Source organism: Lissotriton helveticus, chromosome 1_1 (genome assembly GCF_964261635.1).
Source record: "Lissotriton helveticus chromosome 1_1, aLisHel1.1, whole genome shotgun sequence".
Classification (NCBI taxonomy): Eukaryota; Metazoa; Chordata; class Amphibia; order Caudata; family Salamandridae; genus Lissotriton; species Lissotriton helveticus.
In genome coordinates this window covers 561053252-561078489 of record NC_136057.1, presented here as the reverse complement: position 1 = coordinate 561078489, position 25238 = coordinate 561053252, and the positions used below count along the sequence as shown (strand labels likewise).

The window sequence follows — 25238 nt, the reverse complement described above, 5'->3', positions numbered from 1 at the left end:
GGGGTCGGAAGGAAATGGGGGGGCGCTGGCCCAGTGGTTGGTGGAGTAGGGAGTGTGCTGTGGGACGGTGGGGGCTTGCAGTGGGTGTTTGGCGCCGGTCTCCTCGGTGGGGGAAGGAGGGGTTTGGACCGTCAAAGCGGGGTCCTGGCGTGCTAATAGCTGTGGCGTTGGAAGTAATACCTGGACAGACAGCCCCTGCAGCTCCCCTCCGGTGTGAGAAAGGCTGAACAGACGGGGTGTATCCCAACTTGAAAGAAAGTGGGTCCCAGGCTGCGTTCCCGCCCAAAGCCATTGAACGAGAGGAGAGCAGGAGGGTTTAAAGGGCTGGCAGGAGATGCCGGAAAGTTGCCTGGAGGCTGCAGCTGCCCTTGATTCTAAGTCACTCACATGCGCTTCCACCACCCTGCTGTCCTTATGCTCTCCGCATGCCAGTCAGCCCAAATGCCACCAGTCATGCGCTATACCATTTCTTTATCATGCTGGCTGGAGAGGTACGTCAGAGCTGTGGGTTGTCTTGCGCCAGATCGGCTGGGAATTTTCGGACCAGGGGAGATGTTGGCGGCGCATGCCTTTTGTTAAGGGCAGTTGAATTTTGGGGGGGCTCATTGATGTCCTGTAGGTTAATCTAGTTGCAGGGGCAGGAGACCAGTCCCCCGCCAGCGATTCTTTGCTAGGCCGGGGTTAAGACTGGTGTGGCGGAGGGGCGTGTCTTGGTGATTTCTCGGGAGGCGGCGTGTAGGGCAAGAAGCATCGCAAGTTATGCCAGGGTCGGAGCCCGCGGGGTGCAAGGTGGCTGTGCTCTGGGGTGCGGTGGGGGGGGATACGGTCTTCGTTCCCGGCCGCGCAGGCATGGCATGGATGAGGCCCCGTCCCCCACACCCGAGTGGGGCTTCATCATAAACTAAGTAAAATCTACAACTCCCATCGTGCAACTTTAGCCCACGTTGCTTGCCTGCCCCAAGAAACAGGAAGAAGAAAGTAGTCACAAACTTGATTCTGATGATCCATTAGACAAGTGTTTGCCATGTTTGTAAGCCCCGTCCTTTTCAGACTGGGGGCGTGTTTTTCTTTCTCTCCTCTTCTCCATTGGCTGGAATGTAAACAACGGGCGTGTTTTTGACTGTTGTTTTTACATTCCAGCCAATGGAGAAGAGGGTAGAACAAAACTAAAAAAACACGCCCCCAATCTGAAAAGGACAGGGCTTAGATGGAAAGAATGACATCACTGAGACCTCATCTCCAATGGCTGCCCGCCGTTTAGGAGGCCAGCTAATGGAGAAGAGGGGCGGGGTTTACCCTCGCTACTCAGTCATTAAATCTCGCCAGCGATACTGCGCATGTCCAGCGTAGAAGAGGGAGCCTAAGTGTCATGATGGTGCACTTTGCCTGATAGAGACAACCTTAACCTCCACACGTAGGAAAAGGGTAGCTGAAGGGCTGCATCCTTTAGTGGAGCCAAACTGAAGACAGGGCGCAGACCTGTGCCTCGCTGGTCACTGCAGAAGCGGGTGGGTTGACGTCAGGGTTCAAGAGGGGACCAGCGAGTGAGACAGGCGCATATGTAGCATTATTGTTAATTAGCGCATAGATACGACGACAGGGGTGTAGGAGACACAAATTCTGGGGGGGACAGGGACAACCTTGTGGACTTCCCAGTGACCCTATACAAATCACCGCCAGTTAAACAAATACAATTGCATACTTTCGAAGTGAAATATCGAGAAAAGCAGGCATGTTGTCACAGTTTGCATGTATGCTTGTTTGTTATTTCATATAGTAATCGGACCAAATGTTAAAAAAACATGTATATGAATCTTGCATCTTCAAGCACCAAGCAAACAAAGGTCACGGACTTAGGGTGGGGGCGTCGTGTTTGCAAGTGCATTATGGTTTGAAAAATACCTGCTGCTGCATTCCTGGTCTCCAGCAATTTTCAGGCAACAATAAAAATGTGAAGATAACTTTGGTGATTAATGTCCTTTATTGAGAGAGATCGGAGGTTTGTCTAGTGGAAGTTTTGACTCTTGGTAAGGTAGCCACAGTGGTGTAATATGCCTGCTGCAAAGAACGTGTACCACGCAGATCACAAAATGCATATCATGTAAATAGGTCAGTGAGTTACTGCTTTTGTCTGAGAGATTCTTTTGGTATTTGCAGTTTATAAGTTAAAATCCTAGCATAGAACAGTGAGCTATTAACCATCATCAAAGAACTGCACGAAAACTTCAAGATATAGATTAGAACGTTATGATTTTTCCCCAGTCTTTCCTTATCCTAATGTTAGAAAATGGGTTCATTAGGATAGAAATCAATTCTGATTATTAAGGAGAATCCCACAACCATGGTGTTATGTTTTAAATTCTGAGTTTGTGTTTCTTTAGTGTTGCACAGCCATCCTCTGCCCTGGGCCCTCTCCAACGTTTTGCTGACTGGTACTGGTGGTACCTGACTGACCCTGGCCTCTGCATGAACAGTGTTATTCTGAAAGAGACACCTAAAGATACTGTGAAAACACCTACATACACTAGGGTGCACTATGGGTTAGGGTACCCCTATGATTGGCATGGCCTCTCCTATAAGGCCCTGGTACATAATAGGGCAGGGGGATTAGATCTACCTTTAAGTCCCTAGAATATAATAGGGCATGGCAGTTTTGAGGCCAGTAGCCCTTTCTGCATTTGCATGTGTGTACTGCTGAAGCCTGGGGTTAGTTTACAAGTAGCCCTGTGTTGTAGGACTGCTTTTAAAATTAAAATTATGCCCAAACTCGACTTTTCGGTTTGGGGAACTTGCAAATTGATCAACTACAATGCTGGGGCAAAAATAAGTTACGAGGAAAAATGTTTTCCACTTAACTATGGCTGTGTCATATTTGCCACATAATACATCATCTGCTGCATAATGTAACGAGTTGACCAAAAACAATTTTGTTGCTCAAACGGATCAAAAATTACTAAGTGAAATGTGTCTTATGTTGCTGTGAAGTGTAGGGCCCTTTGCAAAGGTTGACTGGTCACCTTTCCCACTGCTGCATTTGTATGTTACACAGGTACTAATGAGGCAAAAGCTTTGCAGAGGCTGTTAGTATGCATAAATATATCAAAATAATAAAGTATCATAAAATGCACTGCATTACGCTGCAGACTTTTTATTGTTGCATAATTTATTCAACACTGCAACATCTTTTTGGCCTCCATTGCTGCATACCTCCAGTGGCCCGAAAGAAGGCTGCACATGTTAAAAGTGTTCGTGCATGAAGCAGAGACCATGAAGTTTGCAAACTTAGAAGCTGATTACGATGGCAGGAGGACTTCAGTCCGTCCGCCATCGAATCGGGGAATGGGACCACTGGCCTTCAAGGTGGCGGCCCCATGATAGGCATTACAATGTGACCGCCACTATGGCATTCGCAGTGCCTATCTTTTACAGTGCAGCAGGTGCTGCTTGCTGCATCATCCGCCGCAATGTGAAAAAGGACATGTTACATATATCACTGCACTACGTGGCAGGCACAATCAGGTGCCTGCCACATGGTGCAGTGATATGTAGAGGGGCATCTTAGATATCCCCTGGGTCCCATATCTGGGGGCTGAGGGGACAGGGGCCTGCTACGGGCCCCCAATGTCCCTTCCCACCCACTTTTCCTTGGCGGGTGAACGGCCATGGATAGGCTGGCGGGTAAGGGGTATCGTAATCCCTACTGTGGTGGCTGGTAGGCACCACCAGCATTGTAGGAACCACGAGCTCCTCCGCCGCACTGGCGGGCTCAAGGCGCCAGTTGGTTGTGTGGCGGTGGTCTTTCCGACCGCCAGGGAACCACCCGCCATTGTAATATTGATGGCGGTAATGCAGTCAACGATGGCGGTGGAACTGCCACTGATGGGGTGACGGGGCAGTCCCACCCACATTATAATCACCCCATAAGTTTGGTGTGCATGCAAATCCTTCATTACTGATCGCTGGTGAGTTCACCACTACTGCTAAAAAAGGCCAATGGAGGTACCAATGGGTGCGGTGGACTGGCCTCAAGGATCTTGTGACCTCAGTGAAAGTCACGGTCGATGGTGTGTCTAGGGTGTGCTTCTTTGTCTGCCTGCTCGCAAGACTGGAGTTGAACTGCAGTATGGATTGTGGTGGACAGGCCTTCAAGGTTAACTCACACTTGCTAAGACACCAGGGATTCTAAGGTCTATCGGGCCTTCTAAGGTGTAGCATCGGAATGAGGTCTGTCAGGAGTGTGGTCTGGTAGACTGGTCATGAAGGCTGAAAATGGTGCTCAAGTTCCAAATTCAGCAGCTCTGGCCAGAGTGCCACATCCTCTCCCACATTGAACACAATACTGCCCCATTGAGAGAAACTTGCACTGCCTTAAGCTACAACTCAATTGTGCTGCAACTAAATTTAAAGTATGCACTAGACAACAGTAAAATGCTGCCTGAAAAAACAAAGAACACCCTGGAAAAAGCAAACACTCATCAGGAATGCAAGAATAAGCAAAGCATTTGAAATGTAATCAGGAACAGCATGGTTACCTTAACAGTTTTAAACTCACTATTCAGAAATCAGTAAGTGATTTTGCCTGTAAATTTCAGGACATGGCTACAGGACCAGTCAGGAAGGGACCCGTTTCAATGTCCATTGCTTATATCCTTTTAAAATGTAAGCAGTTGGGTTTAAAAAATCCCCGAACACAGAGCTGCAGTACACATTTTATAAGCTAAAATAATTGAAACAGTTGAAAACGATCATATTAAACGTTTCTACTCCACTTATCAACCAGGTATTGCAGTCCCTATAGGGATGGTGCACTTCCCCACCCTGGGAAAACAATGTTCTTCAAAGAAAGAAGAAAAAAAGAAAGTAGCGCTTTCACTGACAAACTCTGTAAAGTGGTGCTAATGTGTGTGGGTGTAAATAACAATCTGGCCTGTCTGCTGACCACTCTGTATCACTTTATTTAGGTATTTAATAATGTTTTCTCACCGTCCTAAGGTTTTTCTTTGGAATTATAAAACGATCAGCAAATGGGGACATTTCCAGCCAAAGTGTTCTTCCTATTTTGGATCCATTTCACAGGGAAACAAATAAAGACAAAGAGAGGCAAGAGAGAGAACATAAGAGCTGTCTCGAAATCAGAACTTAACGAGGAAGACAGAGCCAGAGAGAGAGAGAGGAAAAAGAAAGAGAGGGGGAGGAGGGCCGCTGCCAGAGGCTGATCAGGACTCAGGAGAAGTTGACACTGTGCTTGCCTTCTCTTGGCATGAAAGAAAAGAGACAGAGTTGTCTTCCTTCTCTGCCCTTCCCAGGACGACCTGCAGCATAACAAAGGGCAGAGGGCAGGGGTCCTCTTTGAGTGCGGGCAGGTCAAGTACAGGGCTATTAGGTAGCGCTTTCGCGCGCTAATGGCCCTGTCAATAACAGAAGGGAGAGGAGAAACTCTTGTGTCCCCCGTGTCCCCCCCACTTTAAAATCTGGGGGGATATATCCCCCTCGTCCCCCACACTTCCTACGCCCATGTACGACAACGTAACGTGAATCTATAAGGGTTTTGCTTTTGTGGTACTTTGAGAGGGACCAGAATGATAAAAATACTTGGCCTTCGGAAGGTTCGAAATAGGCTTTGTGTGTTGTGCCAGCAGACTAGGTTTGCTGGGAAACATGATCCATTGTATGTATGTTTGCCTGCACATGTACACGTGATACATGTGTGCGAGTCAGTCTGATTGGCGTGAAATACCTGGTATGCTATCACAAGTTGATGTCGGTCCTGGGTGTGTATATTTAGGATTTCTGGTTCGGAGTAGGAATCTGAACGTCACTTTCTTCTGAAAGTTCCTGGTAGCAAGTTTCTGGTGTTACTTTGGCAGTCTGATATGGGGTTGGCTGCATTTCAATTCCCGGGACCTTGTGCACCCCACAGGAAACGTGAGTTTCCCTCGTGATCCATAACTTCTAGTCACATTTTTGCCAGGAAGAAGCGTGGAAATCCACATATTTTCAACGCTTCATTTTGGTTTTAGCATAATATGTTTGAGCTTGCAGCTCCATCTAGTGGCATTTTCACTGTATACATGTTTTACTTATTCTAATCGACTGAAATAAATGTTGCCGCTTAATGGCAACGTGTATGGTTGTCTAGCAAGGGAAACGAACTTAACAGCGCGGTCAAAACACCGCAATACATTTACATCGCTGCTTTTACCGCGATTTGCACTCTGGAGACTCTCCACTGTATCTGATGCCCTCCACAGTTCATCAATGGCGTCCGAGACTTGCAGCCGGCCAACTCTGCTAACAAGTAAGCGTGAGCGGTAAATCCGTTACGCCCACGGATTTTTCGGATTTTTGGGAAATCCGCAATCCGTGTATTTTACGGATTTCCCACAAAATCCGAAGAAAAAAAATCCGCGCGGACGTAACAGGTTCAAAAGTTGAACCCCCACTCATGTAACTAATTTACAATGGTGCCAGCAAGCTGCCAGCGCCGTTGTAAAATAGTTACAAAGTTAGCTTGCACAGGAACCACTAGATAAAACGAAGCAGGTGCTGCTTTATTTTATCTAAGTGCTTCCTGTGCAAGCTAACTTTGTAACTATTTTACAACGGCGCTGGCAGCTTGCTGGCGCCATTGTAAATTACAACAGCAGCTCACTCAAGGGACCCCTGCGCCCTTCGGGGCTATTGCATAGTAACACACACATGGTCGCTGTAGACAACTCTCTGGCACTTTAGGAAGCTGTAGTATAGTAAAAGCACTATACATTTACCCAACGAGGTAGCACTTACTGATTATCCAGTAGAAAGTACTCCAGTTGAGTAGAGGTATGGCTCAAAACGGTGGCGTCTTCTTGAATAAATATGAAGGGCAGGGTTCATTCTGGCACGATGGTCCTGGCACAAAAATTAAACCTCAACAGGAAGCACTTACAGATATCAATAAAGCATGTGCCCTAGTTGAAGCTTAAATTCAGTGACTCATTCATCAGCCCAAAAACAATCGTAAGCGTTGTCAAGGCTGGGCAGATGTGCCTTCTTCCCAAATCTACCGTCGAAAATCAGCTGTGATGCTGGATAGACTTTGCATCCTTGACTTTCACGAGCGCAATACCCAGGCACATTGTGTTCGCACGGGTTTCTGCACGTTCGCGAGCGTTTTGTACAATAAAACCCTCGCGAACTTGCAGAAACCCGTGCGAACACAAAAACAAAAAAAATACGCTAGGATCCGCGGATTTTGCGTATTTTCGAAATACGCAAATACGCAAATCCGCGGATTGCCAATACGCAAAATCCGCTCATGCTTACTAACAAGCACAGCCCGAAGTTCTCCTGCTGCCACTGAGAAGGCTCCATGTGGCTCAGGGGGAGACTGCTGTTGCAAAGGTTCAGTGCCTTCTACTGCTGAATAGTAGCACCAGTCTAAAGCTCTACAGAAGGAATCTGAATGTACTTTCCCAAGCTCAGTGGAATCAGGGAGCGAAATTCCGAAAAGAGCGATGCAGGGAGCATGCGAGGCCAATGTCAAAGGGAAGCAAGAAATCTGTCCATCAGCATAGCCCCCAGCAATGTTAATAATAATTTATGCATTTCGGATTGGCCGACATGGTAGTTGCTAGGCAGAATACCAATGACCCAAAATCACTTTATTGGGTGAAGGTTATTAAAAAAAGACTCAAGCACATGCAAAAAGACTGCACCCCTGAAGCAAAAATGCAAGAAGAGCAAAAGGGCTTGTACCCGATACGTTTACACTGCCAAGCGTCTTATAACCTCCGCACTTGGCCCACTCCAAACAGTACACACCCCACATATAATACCCCCACATAACAAAATTACACCAGGCAAGTTTGTGTTTTCATGGGAGTTCTTGGACCCCTTTTTTTGAAGATGTATGGTCGTTTTTTATGTCATGGCATTCATAAATCACATTGACCCGTAATAAATCATGATGATGACAGGGCCATAAATCTTTTCTCCATGGTCATAAATCTTTTTTCCATGGTCATAAATCATTCTGATAGGATCATAAACAGGAAACGGGTCTTAAACCATATCTGTCATAAATAAATCAAGTCCGGTCAATTCTTTGTCTCATTTATGACACCATTTACTTGTCGATTCCATCTATGATAGACACTGCTTTTTGAGGGTTTTTGTGGGCTTTTCCTCTGATCACGGGGGTAGCCTCTCCCTGCTGTTAGGCTCAACTCGCTATATTTTCTGTCCACTTTGTACCCTGCCTTCCGACGGGTCTGGGCTGCAAGTGCTGTGCTCCGTTTACTCCCCCGATCATTCTACTCACCCTGCTGTAAGGGATCCCCAGGTAAGTGGACTTCCGACCCTTTTTCCACCACGCCACCTGTGGGACTCACGTCTCCAGCCAGCTCCCCCTTCTGCTTTTGGGGTTGGCACCTGACTCCTTTAGGTGCAGCCTGCCACTGCCATGGCTGCTCATTGGTGAGCCCAGAACAATTTGATTTCTTCTTCGGACAGGTGAAACCCGATGGCTGTGTACAATACGGGGCGTCTTGGGTTGATCAAGCAATGCCTGACACTGTCAAAGCCATTAGCCTTATAGAACTATAGAAAAAGTACTGCTGAAATCATCTCATTAGCCACGCCTCCTGCACGCAGCAATGTCCTTCCCGCTCTCCCAATCTGGGCCATAATGTTTTGGAGGGGGGCCCGACATCAAAACATTTTGCTTACAGGGGGGGGCTCAGAGCAAAAACGTTTGAAGACCTCTGCTCTAGTTGAGGGACCCAATATCTTCTGGGGAAGTGATTTTCAGGTACAATTGGGTGTCATCAGCATACATGTGATAATGGGTGTAGGAGGCATTCAAGATTTAAGTTAGGATCTCCATGAGAAGGTTGAAGAGCGTTGGTGAGAGAGAGGACCTTTGTGGGACCCCTAAGGTGAACCGTGCGGCATTGGACAGGGACTGGTCAACCTTGATTTTTTTAGTTCTGTTGTGGAGAAAGGAGATGAACTAATTTAGTACGGACCCTGGAAGCCCCATCATCCGTTTAAGTAAGCCTCTGAGACTGTCACACTAAATTGCAAATTAAAACCTTCTCCAGCCTGGTGCATAAAATATCTCACCAACAAGCTCATCATCCGTAAGCAAAAAGGGAAATTAAGAAGCATAAACCCGGAGGAGGAGCTTCGCGCGCATCCGAGATGGCCGCGTGAGCACAGGGCTCCCGAGGACCCTCGCTGCCTCCCGCATTTATCCTGGACAATATCCTGATTTGATGGAAGATCATTGAAGACGCAACCCGGCTGATGTACTAGCAGGTTTTTGGGTCGGAATCGGACGCAGGGTCCCCGAGTTTTGCCGTCTTGAAATTTGCGGCCTTCTCCATGGAACAGCCTGGACCTTGAGTTGTGGCGATGCCCAGGTCGTAATTTAACAACAACGGCTCGAGCGGATCAGACCACAGCCTCACTTCACTTTCGGTTTCGTTTCTCCGGTGCACTGCCTCATGTATGCGGTGTGTCTGTTGATCGGACGAGCCCCGGTGCCAGCTCATTGAGTTTCGAGCGAGCGACTGTTTAGCTGTGGTCTCCACTTGGCTCAACTTTGCCTCCTGTATTCTTGTGTGTGAATTTTGAGGAGCCATTTGGACCAGATCCCAAGCCTCCCTCTGGGGCACCCGATTCGCCGTGACGGGCAAGCCTGAGGGTGAGAAACGGAAGATCAAGACCACTATCCGTGGAGGTCCAACCCAGACGAATGTCATGGATCGCTATACACTTTCTAAAGGATCCCCTGGTGGCGCACCTAAGACCCGGGAGGAGGTGGTTGACGATCCTGCTGTGTTGGCGGACTTAACGCTACAAGACGTGATGGGCGCCATTGCTGGTATTCAGTCTTCTATTGGCCAACAGTATGAAGCCTTGGCTCTGAAGTTGGACACAGTGGCTATTGATGTCAACCTCATTCGAACTGATCCGGCCAAGACGAATGAGAAAGTGAAGTCATTGGACCTAAAGACATCCAGCCTTACCACGGATGTGTCCGATTTGCAAACAGAAGTGCGCAATCTCAGATCTGCTAATGACTTTTTCGCTCGCCGCTTGGAGGACTTTGAAGGCCGTGCACGGCGCAATAACGTGCGTATTATTGGGGTGCCGGAAGATTCTAGTTCACTCGCCACTGATCTTCGAATGGAGGACCTCATTCTTAATCATCTTGCGCCAAAGGGCCTGAGCAAATTCTTTGCCATCGAACGTGCGCACAGAGTGCCAGGGGGACAGGCGAAACCCTGTCTTCCCCCCCGTCCGATTATTGCACGGATCTTCAACTTTAGAGATCGCGACGCCATTTTGCAGGCGGCACGGACAAGTGGCCCTACGCAGTTCGGGAACGCCGCTGTGAATTTTTATCCGGACTTTTCTCAATCGGTCCAGAAACAACGTATGGGATTTCAAGGTGTGAAACGGCGACTGAGAGACATGGAACTAAAATACGCTATGTTATTCCCGGCCCGACTGTGTGTTGAATATGACAATCGAACATTCTTCTTTGTCAGGCCTGAGGAAGCGAGTGATTGGTTGGACACTTTGTCGACTCGCCGTGCTGGCCAAGAACATGCTGGTGGTGCTGAAGGGGGACTGATGGACCAAGAATGATTATGGTGCCTGTGTCCGGAGCACTGCTCAAAGTGGCCAGCTGAAGCTCCCTAACTTTTTTGATCATTCCATTCGTATCTTGGGAGGTAGCGGGGATGGCGGGACCCCTTTCCTCCTCTGGGGTTTTCTTCGTGTAGATTAGTTCTTTGTTTGTAATTGTTAGGGCGAGAGGCACACTGCAAATTGGGGTGGCTTTTGAGTCGGTGCAGGGGTGCAGGGTGGGGGGAAGTTCTGTTGGGAACCTGGGGGGGAGGGAGGGACATGTTCTGGGATTGTTTGTTTTTTCTTCTTCAAGGCAAGGTACTTTCATTATCTTTGACGTTGGTGTGATGCTTGTTTTGAGATGGGAGTCCATTGTGGATCTGGATGGGGTAGAGGGCTGAGGGTATTATGCTGGAATGTAAATGGTTTGGGTGATCGTAGAAAGAGAGGGGTGGTTATGCAGCTGTTGCGGCGCCTTTCGCCTGATGTCGTTTTGCTACAAGAGACACACTTGATAGGAAACACTTGTCACGCTCTTAATAGACGGGGTTATCGTCTTGCAACCCATTCTGGATTTACATCTAGTTCTAGAGGAGTGGGTATTCTGCTTAGGGTTTCCCTCCCCCTCGAGGTTGATGATGTGATCCTTAATGCCAGGGGTCGATATGTTGCACTTGTCGGGCGGTGGGAGGGTAAACCAATCTCGTTGGCGTCAGTATATGTCCCCCCAGGCTTACAATCCACGACATTTACGGACCTGGGGCGGATGGTTCTGGGTCGCCCGGAGGGTGTTTTGATACTGGGTGGTGATTTTAACTCCGTCATTTCTGGCAGGATAGACCGCTATCCCCCCCCCCCCCCCCCCCCCCCCCCCGAGATCATCCTGCGGCGCAATCCTGGTTGGGTGACTTCCTGGAAACTTTGGGCCTCATAGACTGTTGGAGGCTAATGCATCCAGAGCAAACACAGTTTACTTTCCACTCGGGAGCTCATGGTAGTCTTTCTAGATTAGATTATGTCCTGATACCGGCGGCACTGTCCCCCTCGATTGGAGAGATTAGACACTTGGCCCGGGGTATATCGGATCATTCCCCTATTTGGTTTCATTTTAATCTTGGTGCCGGGGCCGAAGGGAGGGTGACTCCGATTAACCCCTGGTATCTTCTTAACCCTAATACTCGCACTGAATTGATTAAATCATTTGATCTGTATTTTACTGAGAATGCTGGTTCTGTAACCTCGCCTGAATCGTTGTGGGAAGCTTTTAAGACTGTGATCAGGGGGCTTTGGTGGGGTGTGCCAAGAAATGTAAGAATGAGGCAATTGTTCAGCTCGAGACTGAAATCACAGACCTGGAGACTGCATTGGAGCGGGGGGTGTCTCGAGAAGCATTACACGTCCTCCGCCTTAAACAATTAGAATATAAAACGTTGGTTACTGATGCGGCAAAGACGATGAGTAGGGAACAACAGGGACGGCTGTATGATGTGGGTGATAAAGCAGGGAAATTGATCGCATGGCTGGATAGAAGGGAGAGAGCGAATCGAGTGGTTCCGGTGGTTGAGACATGTGGTGGAGTGCGTGTAACGGACCCTGTTGAGATTGTTGAATGCTTTGCTGATTATTTTCGAAAGGTCTATACATCGGTGTCCAACAGGCCGAGGAGGATTCGCAATTGTTGCTTCGGGATAAAGCACTTCCATGTTTGTCGGAATCGGATCGGGACTGTTTGGATGCCCCGCCCTCGGTGGATGAGGTGGCTCTGGCGCTACGCTCCCTTCGCTCCGGCAAGGCTCTGGGTCCCAATGGCCTTCCTGTTGAACTGTATAAGTTACGCCCTGATAACCTTGCTCCCTATCTCCGTGATATGTTTTTGGCTGCGCAAGATAATGGCTCCCTCCCTAGAAATCAGCGTCTTGTGAACATCGTGGTGATCCATAAGGAGGGTAAACCACGAGATCGTTGCTCGTCCTATAGGCCCATTTCGCTCTTAAATGCGGAGCCCAAGATCCTCGCCAAACTGCTTGCTAATCGTTTGATTACGATTATCGGCGACCTGATTCGTCCAGATCAATCGGGCTTTATCCCGCACCGTAACACGGCTTTAAATTTGCGACGTCTGCATGGTGTCCTCGCGAGGGCTCGGACGCTGCGTGAACCGGCCATCTTGGCGTCCTTGGACGCCACAATGGCCTTTGACACAATCGAGTGGTCTTATCTCTGGGCGGTACTCGCCAAATTTGGATTCGGCGCTGGTTTTATTGGTTGGGTCAAACTCCTGTATGAATCGCCACTGGCACAGGTGGTGGTTAACGGCCGTGTCTCCATGCCTTTTACTCTTGGGAGGGGCACGCGGCAGGGTTGTCCGTTGTCCCCCGCTCCTCTTTGCTTTGGCGTTGGAGCCACTCGCCGCTTGGCTACGGTGGGAGCCTTCGATGAAGGGTATACGCTGGACACCGGAATTTGAGGATCGCATTTCCTTATACGCGGATGATATTTTATTGTACCTTACATCTCCCCAAAAATCGCTCAACGTATTGTTTGATGTACTTAACTCCTTCGGGAAGAACTCGGGCCTTATCATTAATTGGTCGAAATCATACATTTATGTACTCGCGGGTGATGTCCCTCGTTTGCCTCGGGGCTGTCCCATCCAGTTGTCGCAGTCAGGCTTTAAGTACTTGGGTGTGTTTATCTCGATGGACCCGGCGGTTCGCTATGAACGTAATTTACCCCACCCGCTCCAAAGGTTGCGCTCCGATGTAGCGCGTTGGCGTAAATTACCGTTATCTCCTCTAGGGCGTGCTGCCCTTTTCAAAATGATGTCCTTACCGCGGTTCCTATACGCCCTACAGAACAGTTTTGACGTCATCCCGTCGACTTATTTTCGGGAAGTAGAATCGTTGCAGAGGCAGCTAATATGGGACGGGCGTTCACGTATCGCTCTTCCGAAATTAACACTTCCCTGGTATGATGGCGGTATAGCGCTCCCGGATATTCGTAGGTATTATTGGGCTTCCCACCTTGCGGCCATCAACCACGGGATGTATGGCCCGGCGTTGAATCCAGCATTTGAAATGGATAAATGGCTGCTTCCGGGTGGTGATTACTACAGGGCACTCTATTCGGGACCCTCCCATTCACAACTCACGGGACCTACCGCTATAGCCGTGCGGGTATGGCATAGCGCAACGGCAGCGATGGACTGGAGTGATAAATTAACTGGTGCGACACCGCTCTATGCCTCTGCGAAGCTGGGTGGCCTATGGAAGACGAAGGGATTTGATAAGTGGGACATGATCGGTATTGGTAAAGTGCGTGATCTCTGGGTTAAAGGAGGGGTGAAGGCCTTCTCGGATCTGCAAATAGAGTATAAGCTGAGTGACAGGGAAAACTTTCGTTATATCCAGGTACGCCATGCTCTTAACTCTGTGTTGCCAGTGGGTAGTGATATTCCGGATTCCTCCCCCCTCGAAGATCGTGTACTAGACGGTTATGTGCCAGACAGCACTATCTCATTGTTCTATATGAAAATGATTAATGACCAATCGAGTCTGCTCGATCGCCTTCGTGAAGCCTGGGTTGCTGATGGTATTGAATTGGATGATGAGGACTGGCAGTCCGCGATCTCCTCTCCCAGGGAGGTGGCGATTCCGGCCCGCCTCCGTCTGGTCCAACTCAAGATCCTCCATAGAATCTATGTCGCCGGTCCCCGTCTGATCCATATGGGCTACTCCACGGATGGCATGTGTAGGCGTGGTTGTGGTCTCCTTGGCACCTATCTCCATATCATATGGAATGCCCTGTGGTGGTGCGATTTTGGAAACGTATACATGAGGTGATGGATGAAGTCACGGGTGTTGTGATGCTGCCGGAAGCCCGACAATGTTTATTGAATGTCTGGGGTCCGAACGACTATGACGTGTCGCAGCTTCGGTGGGCGACTATGGCCAATGTGGTTTCGAAGAGGGATATTGCACAATTGTGGGGATCCCCGAGGCCGCCTACAGTGACTGCTTGGAAAGAGAGTCTGGACTGGTGCATGTTCAGGGAGAAAACAGTGTATATGGCAAGAGGCCGACCCAAGAAATGGGGGAAGATTTGGAACCCTTGGAACGCATACCGTGGAGGTATCTGTACGCCCCCACTCACAGCTATTCCTAGTCCTTCATAGTCGCCCTGACCCACATTCCTTCTAGCTGTGGTATATTGTGTTGTTCATATGCAATTCTGCCTTCGCCGCCCTCCCCTCATCTGTATTCAAAGACTCTTTTCTCCTGCTGTCATGTATCCCCCGTCCTCCTTGAGCACAGACCTAATGACTGTATTATCACTGTATTGCCTTGCTTGTCTGTTTGAAGTGTTGTTTTTTTATGTCTTAAATAATAAAAAGTTACAAAAAAAAGCATAAACCCTTATAGCCTCACATTAACAGAGTTGGTCTTCTCGAAATGTAGGCAAATACACACTAGTGGCAGCTGGTTGATCATTTAAAGTGTTGAGGCATAATATTGGTCAGGAATTCCAGTGGCTCTGCCTAACTTCTTAACTACTTCGGTGCTCAGAGTCACAGTGGAGCTGTGCTCATGACGAGCTGAGCTCGTCATAACGGCCGCGCTCCGTCCACGCGCGGTTAACTCCCCGCCTGTGCGGGAGAATTTATCAGTGGCCGGAGTTGTGACGAGCCCAGCTCGTCACGAGCACAGAGGCGCCCTGGACCCCCGCACTGTGGGGGCATTACCCTCGCAGCGAAGGGGTTACATGTTGCTCACTACCTTAGGATCTGAAAGGATAAGCATTAAAAAAATTAATGATTTTGAGACGTTCCAAGTCAACGAAGCCTCACTCTCTAGGAGTTGATCTGATTTTTAAAATGTGCAGTGGGTGCCTGCATATGACAAGTTCATGGTGGCAGGGTCAGAATTTTGTAATGCAGTGGTTCTTTACCTGTGGTCCGGTGACCTCTGGGGTTCCTTATCAGGGGGTCCTCAATTGCTTAGAAAGGAAAATGCTACTTGCCCAGTATGTATGTGTGTTTGGCCTGTAGAGCTGTAGAATCTCATGCTTATGATAGATTGCCATCTATTGTTGGGTCCAGATGTTTGCAATTTGTTTTTCTTCAAAGAAATCTTCCTAGTCACGAGCTAGGGAACTCCTCCTTTCGGTGAAAGTGCACATGGTCCTCGACTCCATCTTCAGATTGTTTTCCCGCAGAGGGTGAGAGAATGGAGTAGTAGTAAAGAACAGAGATGGTAAAGAGGTGTGGTGCAGTGGCCAGGGGAGCTGACTTCGGAGCAGAGGGCTCACCGTTTGATCCCCCGGCGGCAGCTCAGCACCATGTGACTCTGGGCAATAGCTCTCTTAATTTCCACAACGGCCTCCAGCGCGCCATGAGACCCATAAGGGTGAGTAGTTTGCACTTTACAAACACAGGTTTACATGTGTAAGTATGAATAGTATCAAGAGAACTACAGCAGCTACAGGTATCCGGGAAGTTGGGTGGGCGCATGAGATTCTACAGCTCTACATGTCAAGAACAGATGCATACTGAGTAAGTAGCATTTTCCATTCGAGGCATGTGAGCTGTAGATCACATGCTTATGCATAGACGATACAGCAGTCTCCCCAAAGCAGTGGCTATCCTGTAACTGATGAAGTTGTCTGAAATAGTGTTTTAAGTACTGATTGGCCCACATTAGCCTGTTGTCAGGCTAACACATCTACACAATAGTGTTTGGTGAATGTGTGTGGTGTTGACCATGTTACAGCTTTGCAAATGCAGTAATAGGGATGTTGCCTAAGAAAGCCATAGTAGCTCCTAGTTTACAAGTGGAATGTGCTCTAGGAGGTACAGTTAGAGTCCTTTTGCCTTTTGCATAGCAACTCTGGATACATTTAACAATCCACTTAGCAATACCTGATTTGGATACGGGATTGCCTTTATGAGGTGGTACAAAAGCAACAAAAAGTTGCTTGCTCTTACGAAGTGCTATTCTAACATCTAAGGTGTGTAGAGCTCTTTCTGCAACAGAGTCAGGTTGAGGTAAGAAGACCGGTAATTCAACCAACTGATGAAAGTGAAATCCAGATACTACCTTAGGTAGGAATTTGGGATTGGCGCGAAGAATTACTTTATCTTTGTGTACTGGAAAAAGGGTTATTCTATTGTTAGTTCACCCACTCTCCTCAATGAAGTGATTGCAATGAGGAAAGCTGTTTTCCGATAGTTCAAATCTGTGCATGGGTTCAAATGGTGGGCCCATGAGCCATGGGAGGACTATATTGAGATTCCACACTGGGGCAGATAGAAGTCTTGGTGGTATAACTCTTTTTAGTCCTTCCATAAATACTCTGATTACAGGCACTCTAAAGAGAGATAGATGTTGTATATTTTGAAGACAGGCTGCAATTGCAGTGAGATGCAGTCTGATGGATGTATAGGCAACAATGACTACTATAAATGTAGCAGATAATGTTTTGTATGGAGGCATCCAGAGGGTAGATGTTATTGTTATTACAATAGATAACAAATCGCTTCCATTTGGCTGCATAGCAGGCTCTTGTGGTAGGCTTTCTAGTTTCCTTAATGATGTTCATATAGTCTGGTGGTAGGTTCAGATAATCAAACTCTATGACTTCAGGAGCCAGATTGCGAGGTTCAATTGTTTGGGATCTGGGTGTTTGATTTCTCCATGGCTCTGTGTGAGGAGACTGGGAGTTAAATGTAAGTTTTGATTTGGTACCAGAGAGAGTTCCAACAGGGTTGTGAACCATGTTGGAGCTACCAGTATTAGTGTGAGGGATGTTTGCCTGAGTTTCCAAACCACTGATGGAATGAGAGGGAGGCGGAAAAGTGTAAGCAAATATCCCTGACCAGTTCATCCACTTAGCATTGCCTTTGGACAACTGGGTGTGGATACCTGGAGGCGAAGCTTTGGCATTTTACATTTTGGGGTGTGCAAACAAATCTATGTGAGGGACTCCCCAAGCTTGGAAGTATGGGTGGAGAACTTGAGGGTGAAGTTCACATTCATGTATTTGATACCTCTGCCTGCTGAGTAGGTCCGCAATCTGATTGTTGACTCCTGGGAGGTGCTCCGCTAGGAGATAGATATTGTGGTGAATAGCCCACCTCCAGATGTCTTGGGCTAAGTGGGACAGCTGGAGAGTGTGTACCCCCTGTTTCTGTACGTAATACATAGCTGTCATGTTGTCGGTTCGGACCAACACAGCTTTGCCACACAGGTGATCTTGAAAGGCATTGGGGGCTAGAGAGATTGCCATGAGCTCTAAGTGATTGATGTGGAGCAACTTTTGTTGGTGGTTCCACAAACCTTGTACTGTGTTGTTGAAGATGAGCTCCCCAGCTAGTAAGGGACGCGTCCGCTGTTAGTACTGTCTGTGGAACTGGGTCTATGAACGTCCGCCCTTTTGACAGATTTTGGGTGTTCCACCACTGCAGAGAGCGAGGTGTACAGCCACTTACCAACACTAGATCGGTTAATAGACCTTGTGACTGATTCCACTGACTGTGTAAGCATTTCTGAAGTGGACGCATGTGCAGTCTGGGTTAAGGAACAATCACGATGCAAGATGCCATCATTCCCAACTGTTGCATAAACACTCGAGCTGGAAGTGATTGACTTGTTTGAAATTTGTGAATTAGAGCTAGAATATTTCGAATTCTGGCTGCGTTGGGAAATGGTAGAGCCTTTTGAGTATTCAGTGTGGCTCCTAGGTTGTCCAGGATTTTGTTTGGCTGAAGATATGATTTTAACACATTCACTATATACCCTAGGTGGTGAAGTAACTGAATGGTTACAGAAGTATGGTTGCAGTATTGTTGGTACGTGCCGGCTTTGATGAGCCAGTCGTCCAGATAGGGGAAGACAAGTATGCTTTGTCTTCTTAGATGCGCAGCTACTACCGCCAGACAATTTCTAAAGACTTTGGGGGCAGTGGTGACCCCGAATGGGAGTACTTTGAACTGGTAGTGTTGGCCTGCTACCACGAACCGCAAATTTGCGGTGAGCCAGATGGATTGGAATATGAAAGTTGAAGTCTTTTAAGGCTTGAGTAGAATGTAAGTCGCCCTTTTGCAAAAGAGGTAGAACTTGTTGAAGAGTTAACATGTGTGATTCCAGTAATCATTAAATGGGGGCCCACAGAAGTAAAACGATTTTGAACCACTGTTGTAAATAATGCCCCCCCCCCCCATGAGCCTTGTGTGCCCCTTCTGTCAATAATTTCACACAATATGCCAATGCCATAATTTTGCCACCGACTGCATCCATGCATCACGGGTGACCCAAACAGCCAGCATTTTGCCATGGTTACCTGGCCTCCCTCCCATATGCTAGGGCTATCCATCCTAAAGCCAAGAATTATTGGAGCATCTTTCCATTGAAGTCTCATACACTAAGAATGAACTCCATCATGCCAGCACAAGAAGTTTGCCATAGGTTCTCCTTATGCCAAGAATTACGTCTAGTATACTAGCACTAGCCTTTTGCCACAGGTGACCCATAGCCAAGGATTACACTTAATATGTCACAAAGAAATCCACTTGACAAGAATTACCTCCAATGCCTCAGCATTTTGCCACTGGTGTCTCTCCACGGCCAAGAACTACCTCCTGTAAGCCAGAATCCTTGGTAGACTCACACACATAAAACAAACACTCATTCACTCACACTTATCTCACACCTTCACTCTCATTCCTCTGCATATTCTCTCATCTCCTCACATCTATTCTCAATCAATGTCACTCTCATGCATTATTTTTCACTCTCACTCTGCCACCTATTCCCCGTTACTCACATATACGCTCAATGAAATATTTCAGTTTTTTTTAAACTTACCTTCAGCTGCTGCCTTGCTTTGCTGCAGGTAGGTAGGCAGACCCTCGGGCAGGAACACTGCTTCTTCCAGCTTTGAGCACTGAAGCAGTAAACTGAAAGCTTGAATTTGCACAGTAATGCATACCCTACAGTTTTTGGTTTCTTGTTTTTTTCTTCGCCAGCCCTGGAAAATCTCTCCGACTGCTGCTGCAGGAGTCAATGTCCACCAGCACTAAAACAGATTTACTGCCTCAGGGTTCAGCAAGGGTTGGTATTTTCTTTACAACTACATATTTACTACGGGTATAATTTAAAAACAAAAAAGTGGGGCAAGGTACTAAGTTATGTACTAAAATCAAACATTTCTACAACAACCACCTGTGAACAGTTGACAGAACAAGTTAGCTTGTAGGAACTCTTCCATATACTGGATAAAATAATTTGAATTATTTCAGTGACTTTATTCCCAGATTGTTTTAAACACTTACCTTACAGAAAAAGCATTACACATTGGCACTATAAATTCTTAACACTTACGTAATGTGCGTTTCCTTTTATTCTTTAACTTTCTTTTTTTATTCATAGATGCTTTGGAAGGGGATTCTTCTTTAGCTTTTGGTTGACTTGAAACCTTTGAGGAATTCTGTTGACTGAAGTGAGTTGGTACATGTCGTGCTAATCCCCCCTGAGAGGCAAAACTTGCATTGCAACCTCCAACCACACACTAAAGAAAATAGAAAACAAAAAGGGCAAATATATTTTAATGCCTAATCCCCAACAACCAAATTTCCACCCAGATGCCTTCTACTTTAACCAAAGAGGTAGACTTCAGCATATTTGAAAATACTTGGTTTTCTGATGTTAAATGAGGTATGAGTGCGAGTCCTAGTTTCAGTCTCAGATTTAAGACTTGCTATTACTTCCACTTTTCGTCTCTGTTCTTCAAATAGTCATAATAAAAAATGGACAAGACTTTTTTGGTGGTCAGAAAATTGTTAAAAAGTGAATGTGTTTATTTTAAGCAAACACACAAAAGGATAGAAGCAATGCTTGCAAACATTGTACATTACTGTCAATTGCTCTGAGTAGCTTTCCTACCCATCATTTTTTGCCTACTCATAACTAGAACTAATGCTACACTCACTGCAGAACTCTGAAGCAACATAACTGCCTACAAATCCATCTTGTAACTACTACTACAGAAAAAAATAACTTGCCTTCGCTAGCGATCCTTCGAGTGCACACACTATCAGTTTGCAGATCTGTCACTATTTCAAACTCGTCTACGCAACAGGCTGGATTCGAAAAATGTGAAATGGCTTTCCTGTGCTGGCAGATGATGCTTGACTTCGTCTCAATACTGGGACCTACTCCCTCTGGACATTATGTCACCGGAGCCCTAAAGGCACCGCCCGGCACACAGATATCAGCCCCTCATCCATTTTTCCCACGCCCAAGAGACCGAGATGAGAAAAAGTATATTGATAATTTATGCAATGCATCAAATCTAGAGAGGGACCTTATTAATAGGCCTAAACCATTCCTCAGACATGGATGTGGGTGGGATTGACGACAAATCTGCAGGTAGACAGAGGATCCAGCAGAACGATCATTACTGAGGTAAGTACCTTGTTCCTCTAATGAACTCTTCTAACTGCAGATTCCTCACCATTTGAAATCATGCCATAGCAGTACCTACGTGTTGGCAGGACTGAAAAACTGGTTAAAATAAGAAGTTGTGCAGAACTGATCTAGCAAAGTGGCTTCACTACAACCTTCACAATCATGGCAGTAATGCCTGGAGGTTCAGATCGAAGTCCATTTTGCAACCTAGCAGATATCCCTATATGAATACCCATGGACGATGCTAAGTGGGCTTCTCCCATAAGGAATGGGCTTTGATGCCTTCAGGAGGGTCCTTCTTAGAAAGAGTGTAGGAGATCTAAATGCACAACACAATCCACCTGTTAAGTGACCTCCTCTCAATCGCCCTGTATGTGAACAGTGGCTCATTAATTTGGTATTCCCTGGTCATATCCAAGTAGAAGCGCAATGCTCTTCAGGGACACAGAGGGTGAGTCTATCCTCCTCCTCGTTGGGATGAGGCGGCAGATACAATCTAGGCAGGGTGACCTACTAACACATGTGGATTGGGGTCACCAATCTTGGGAGGAATTAAGCTTTTGTCCTCAGAACTAACTTGTCTAGAAAAAAAGATGTGGATGGAAAATGAACGCACAATTCCTGCACCTCTTTAATGCGTTGAGTCAACCGCCAGCTTTACAAGGGATCAAATGGGGCTCTCATCAGGAAGGTGAGCACCAGACAGAATACGAGGCCCCTAGGTGATTTGAAGAGTGAAGAATAAAAATCTATTTGGCAACCCTTTAAGAAACCTCATAACAATTGGATATTTAAACAAGGGCGGTTGATCAGGTAAACACGGAAAGGCATGAGTAGTGACACTTAACTGTGCTCACAGAAAGGCCTTACTGGAATAAAAAGAGTGAAATATGAAAGACACAATAAAAAAGGGGTCCACACCTTTCCTGGTGCACCAAGAAGAAAAACATGACCATAACCAGATTTCATGGAAGGTCGGTGGACCATCTAAATTACATTTACAACCCCTGCTGGCCAGTTAAAAGCTCTCAAATCACATTGCTCAATCTCCAGGCATGAAGATGGAGGCTTGGATGCAAGTCCTGTACTTGTGATTGAGAGGTGCAAGAGCTACCCCTTCAACTGATAAAGAAGGTCTAACTTGAATAGAAGAGGAACAATGCATTCAAAATCATCTGGACCCGATGTTGATACATTCTCTTCAGAAAGCATGGAATTAATAGGCTAGATGGGAAAGCATAATGAAAGTGGAAAGTCCCATGTCAGACAGAACACGTTAGCTACAGCTCCCTGCAGAAACTTTAGAGCGCAGAATGTTTACTGCTGTGAACAAGAAATCCGCTGGATGAATGCACCCAATAGAAACGATGTCTTGAGCTACTTCACAATAAAGCCACCAATGATAGTGAACTCGGTGGCAATGACTAAGGTTAACCACTCTCACATTCAAGGAGCCCTCCAGGTGGCTGAAAACCAGCTAGAACATGAGAGCTTGAGCCCAAGCATACTACTTCAGTGCTTTCGGGCACAAGAGGCACAAGCCAACTACTCGCTGTTTGTTGGCTTACCACACAGCAGACGTATGGTCTGTAATGACCTGCACTGACTGCCCGCAGATAGAGAGCAAGGGTGCTTGGAAGGCTAGATGGATTGCTCGGAGCTTGAGCACATTGATTTGGCATCTCTGCTGCTTTGGGGACCATAGGCCTTTGATTTCAAAGGCTACCATAAGTACACTCTAGTAATAGCACATGCTCAGACACTAGAGATGCTGGGTATAGCATCCGTCACGATATTTGTGTTTGTTATCTACTGCGGACAAAGTTATTTCTAACACTTCTGCACCCTTTTAAAGAACATCCAGTCACAAATATGGTGACAATCACAGAGATGCTGCAACATGCACCTCCAGACAACAAATGGCATCAGATTTCACGCGAAATATACAGACCAGGTCAGCCTTGGAGTGGAACAGCCACCTCCTCTGAGGAGGGCCCGGATGGGATTTAAAGTCCACTTTTAGAGCAGCATATAGGCTACTTACATTTTGCAGCACCAGAAAATTAGCAGTGCAATGGTGTAAGACTCCTTCCTCCAGTGCATATTATGTTTCATTTACGACTTATATCAACATCTTGCAAGATTTGCTTATTGATGGCAAACAAGACTGAGTGGGAACAAGATCTGGTTGATTTCTGGGCTTAATGGGCATCATGGATCCCTGCCTTGAACAGCTTGGACTCCCTCTCCGCAATGGCCTTGGGGTTTATGAGGCTACATTGGCCACACAACCTGGTGTTATGTTTCGGCTCCAGATACCACATACATCCACCTAGTAGGGATCTAAAATGGACATCTGTCTATGGCAGGAATGGCACTCTTTGATCCTTAGTTTCAGGTGGTAACAATCTGTCAGCACTGTAGTATTGAAAGTTTGATAATGAGAAAGTGGTCAAGGAGAGCAATATGGTTCCACTTTGAATGAAAACCAGAAACTGTCGCCAGTGGTGCTTATATTTCTCCAGTAATGTTGAGTTTGGAGTGATTGCTGGCAGGGAGGTGGAGTTGCGGGCCACCTGCTGCCATGGGGGAGCTATTTCAACTTTTGCAGATCAGAAGGCACCCAAGGAGATTCAAAAGATGAGGAATCTGCAGCTACATGTCTCCATTAGAAATAACCCCTTCACAATTATTAACCCACTTTCATCATACTAAATCTGTATTTTAAAACACATGCAGCAATACTGAGACAGACCAAAGAGGTCATAAACAACTATGTAAGAGTGAACAAACAAAGACACCTACAATCGACCTAATGGACAAATTACTTACCTTCGATAACGCCCTATCTGGTAGAGACATAATCTAGCCACATATTTCTTACCTTACAATATCCGAGGCATCAACCAGGATCTGGAAGACTTTTTCAAGAGCAATACCCTCGCCTGTCGGTACGAAGTGTCAGGCGGCTCCGCGTGTCCCCCACGCCGAAAGCAACATCGACGTCACCTATATAGGCACCTGCAGCACGCTGATGTCAGTTACTTTTCACGAATTTCCACACCAGGAATGAGGAGTCACAAAGTGCACTGACAGTGGTGTGTTTAGAACAACTAGGACTCTGAAAGGGATCAGCCCTGGCCTTAAAATCCTGTCCGCAGTGCGGGGAGGATGAATGGGTCAGTAAGGAATTTGCGGCTAGCCTGTCCTTCTGATAGAGACATCTAGCTGCAGATTTCTTACATTAGAACAGATACTCAAGCAATACTATCCCCGCTGGAGGGACTGCGGACACGTTTAGGCCAGGAAGTCCTGCAGGACAGAGCATCCAAAAAGGACATCCCGGCGGACTTGGCGGTTCTGTCAGTAGTGCTTAGTGAACGTGTGCAGTGACGCCCACATTGCTGCCTAACAAATGTCATGGACTGGAACACCACGTTGCAAAGCTGTGGTCGCAGCCTTAGCTCTTGTGGAATGAACTCTTAAGCCTTCAGGAGGCTGTTTCTTGGCCAGAGTGTAGCAAATTTTGATGCAGAGGATGACCCATTGCGAGATAGTCCTGCACCGCACGACATTTCTTTGATCGAACGTACCCCGCCAAGAGTTGTTTGTCCACCCGGGACTCTTTAATGCAGTCAAGGTAGAATGACAACGCTCTTTTTGGGTCCAGATGGTGGAGTCACTCCTCCTCTTTAGATGTGTGTGGAGGAGCATAGAAAGTGGCTTAGGTGACAGATTGCCGACGTGGAATGGTGTTATAACTTTCAGTAAGAAAGAGGGCCTAGCGCGAAGCACCAACTGATCAGGGAAGATGGTCAGGTAAAGAGGCTTGATGACAAGAGCCTAAAATGCACTCACTCTCCAGCAGGAAGTTATTGCCACTAAAAAGTCTCTTTTAATGGAAAGTAGTCGGAGGGGGCCGTTGTGCAGAGATTCGAGCGGCGTGCACATCAGGAAGGTGAGAACCAAATTATGGTCACACTAAGGCATGACATATAAACATAAGAGGGACCCTGAGAAACTCGTTCTGGGGAAACATCCAAATCAGGGAAAATACAATCAAAGGACATTTGTGGATGGCCCCACAAATTAGCAGAAATTGGGAAATAGCTCCAAAAATAAGAAATTATCACCCACAGATCAGTTCACATACTA

At 46.9% G+C, this 25238-nt stretch overlaps 1 protein-coding gene across 3 annotated transcripts in view; it reads right to left on the bottom strand.

Moving 5' to 3' along the window:
* Positions 1 to 25238, bottom strand: part of AEBP2 (AE binding protein 2) — a 634726-nt gene that overhangs the window by 336742 nt on the left and 272746 nt on the right. For all 3 annotated transcript variants that reach the window (XM_078674048.1, XM_078674047.1, XM_078674049.1), the window contains exon 4: positions 19998 to 20184. In XM_078674048.1, the coding sequence (XP_078530174.1) occupies positions 19998 to 20184 (187 nt within the window). The remainder of the gene's footprint in view (positions 1 to 19997; positions 20185 to 25238) is intronic.